At 41.8% G+C, this 1,978-nt stretch overlaps 1 protein-coding gene across 1 annotated transcript; it reads left to right on the top strand.

Moving 5' to 3' along the window:
- Nucleotides 386-1,097, top strand: LOC109829433 (transcription repressor OFP15-like). The gene has a single exon (XM_020396555.1). The coding sequence runs from the start codon at nucleotides 455-457 to the stop codon at nucleotides 1,031-1,033; it is 579 nt and encodes a 192-aa protein (XP_020252144.1). The 5' UTR covers nucleotides 386-454; the 3' UTR covers nucleotides 1,034-1,097.

Raw genomic sequence — 1,978 nt, 5'->3', positions numbered from 1 at the left:
TTTTAGGATTATCTTCTAATTCGGTTCCAATGTGAATTATCTGTCTGATTAAATTAACAATTTTATAAGAGAAATAAAGTGAGAGATCAAAACCAAAACAAAGAACATGAGAGGGAAAAAGTCAATGCTAATCATACTGTAACTTTATATTTTTCATATGCTACTAGTTATTTATTATACACTTTTACAATAAATTATTCCGTATTTTTTTATATTTTGTAGTATAGAATTAGTGTATGATTTATGATGTAGATAAACATTATCCAACACAGTTTTCTTTCCAAGAAAGTAAGGACGAGAACTGCAATGATAGCCTTGAACCTAATATGCTCCCAGTACCTCTCCATTATTGGTCTCACCAAAAATAGTGAAAATACCCCTCGACAGCAATTTAAACCCCCAAACTTCCTTTTCTCAAACAACAAGCGCAGATTATTACACAAGAAAGCCCAAAATGGGAAGAAGAAGCAAACTAAACCTCACCTCCCTCTCCTTCCTCAAACCCAGCGGAGACTATCAAGACACAAGATCTCCATCCTCCTCCTCCTCCTCTTCCTCCTCCTCATGGGCCTGGCCCATCTGCGCCCAACAACCCAGAACCCACTCCTTCCGCTCATGCGCAGCCCACACCTCCTACTCAACCGACTCCGTCGTCGACCCATCAGACGACGACACGGTCGAGTCAGACGAGGCCATAATTCGCGGCCTGGTTCGACCCGACCGACTCCTGCTCGAGCCCAGAGGCCAAACCAGCTCGATACTCGACGAGGCCTCGTCGACAAATTATGATCATAAAAGCTTGCGGAGGACCAAAAATACAGCTACTGCGATGGTGATGGAGATGGAGAGCAGAGATCCGTACTGGGATTTTCGGCGGTCGATGGAGGAGATGGTGGTTGTTAATGGGATGGTGAAGGATTGGGAGGGGTTGGAGGAGATGTTGGGTTGGTATTTGAGAGCTAATGGGAAGAGGAATCATGGGTTCGTTGTAGGAGCTTTTGTTGATTTGTTGGTTGGACTTAGCTTTTGTTGATTTTTCTGCATGAGCGTTGCCTTCTCTAAAAGTGTGGAGGTGTTTGCAGCACCAATTTTATTCATATTGGTTGTTTTTTGACATTTAAAGTATGTTGATACATATGTGTGGCCCTGTTTGGCTAGGGGTTAACTTAAGCATCCAAATGGGTTAATTTGGTTAGATGGTTAAAGAAAAATTTATAATGATTAAATTTAGTTAACCCCTCATTTAAAGGGTCAACGAATCCATCTAAAGAGGAAGATTAGGAGTTAATCTCTCTCAAAGTAAGGGAAAAAACTTTTAAAAGAGAACATACTGTGGGATATTTCTAGCAACTCGCTGCCTTAATAGATCATTGTTTATTTACCAGAGACAAAAAACTCGACCCTTCATCTTGACTATCAAATCCAAACGGAATTAAATTATTTTAGGGAAAAATGCTTCCAGCCCCCAAAACACAACAAAACGTGCTCCCCCCCCCCCCAAAGACTTTTTTAACGGGTGCTTTGCCCCTAAAATCGCCCGCGATTTTCTTCCAACCCCCAAAACGAATCCCCAGGCGTAACTCCGTTTAAACCCCGCTCGAAATGCCCAAAATACCCTTCGCAGCCTGTGTTCGTCGCCCTCTCACGTTGGAAACTCAGCGTTTCGACTGTAGGCATTAAATGGTGATTAGAATAATTTTTTTGGGGGAAAATTCTCATTTCCATCCAAAATTATCACCAGATATATTCCCCTTCCAGCTAAAATCGCTGAGTTCCTCATTCTATTACCCCTGTAGGGTCGAAAAATTAATGTTGGGATTGATTTTCTTGTTTTAAGAAATGGGTTCGATCACTTGGTACGAAACCCTTACAATCACTCACACTCTCTCTCGATTACAGAGGAAGAGAAGATTAATTCAACTTCTCTTCTGTTTAAGGTGGGTTCTAGGTGGCGAAAGGATGCTTCCCCCGATGCTTG

The sequence above is a fragment of the Asparagus officinalis genome, chromosome 2 (genome assembly GCF_001876935.1).
Source record: "Asparagus officinalis chromosome 2, Aspof.V1, whole genome shotgun sequence".
In the NCBI taxonomy this organism is placed as follows: domain Eukaryota; kingdom Viridiplantae; phylum Streptophyta; class Magnoliopsida; order Asparagales; family Asparagaceae; genus Asparagus; species Asparagus officinalis.
This window is presented reverse-complemented; position numbering and strand designations above follow the sequence as displayed.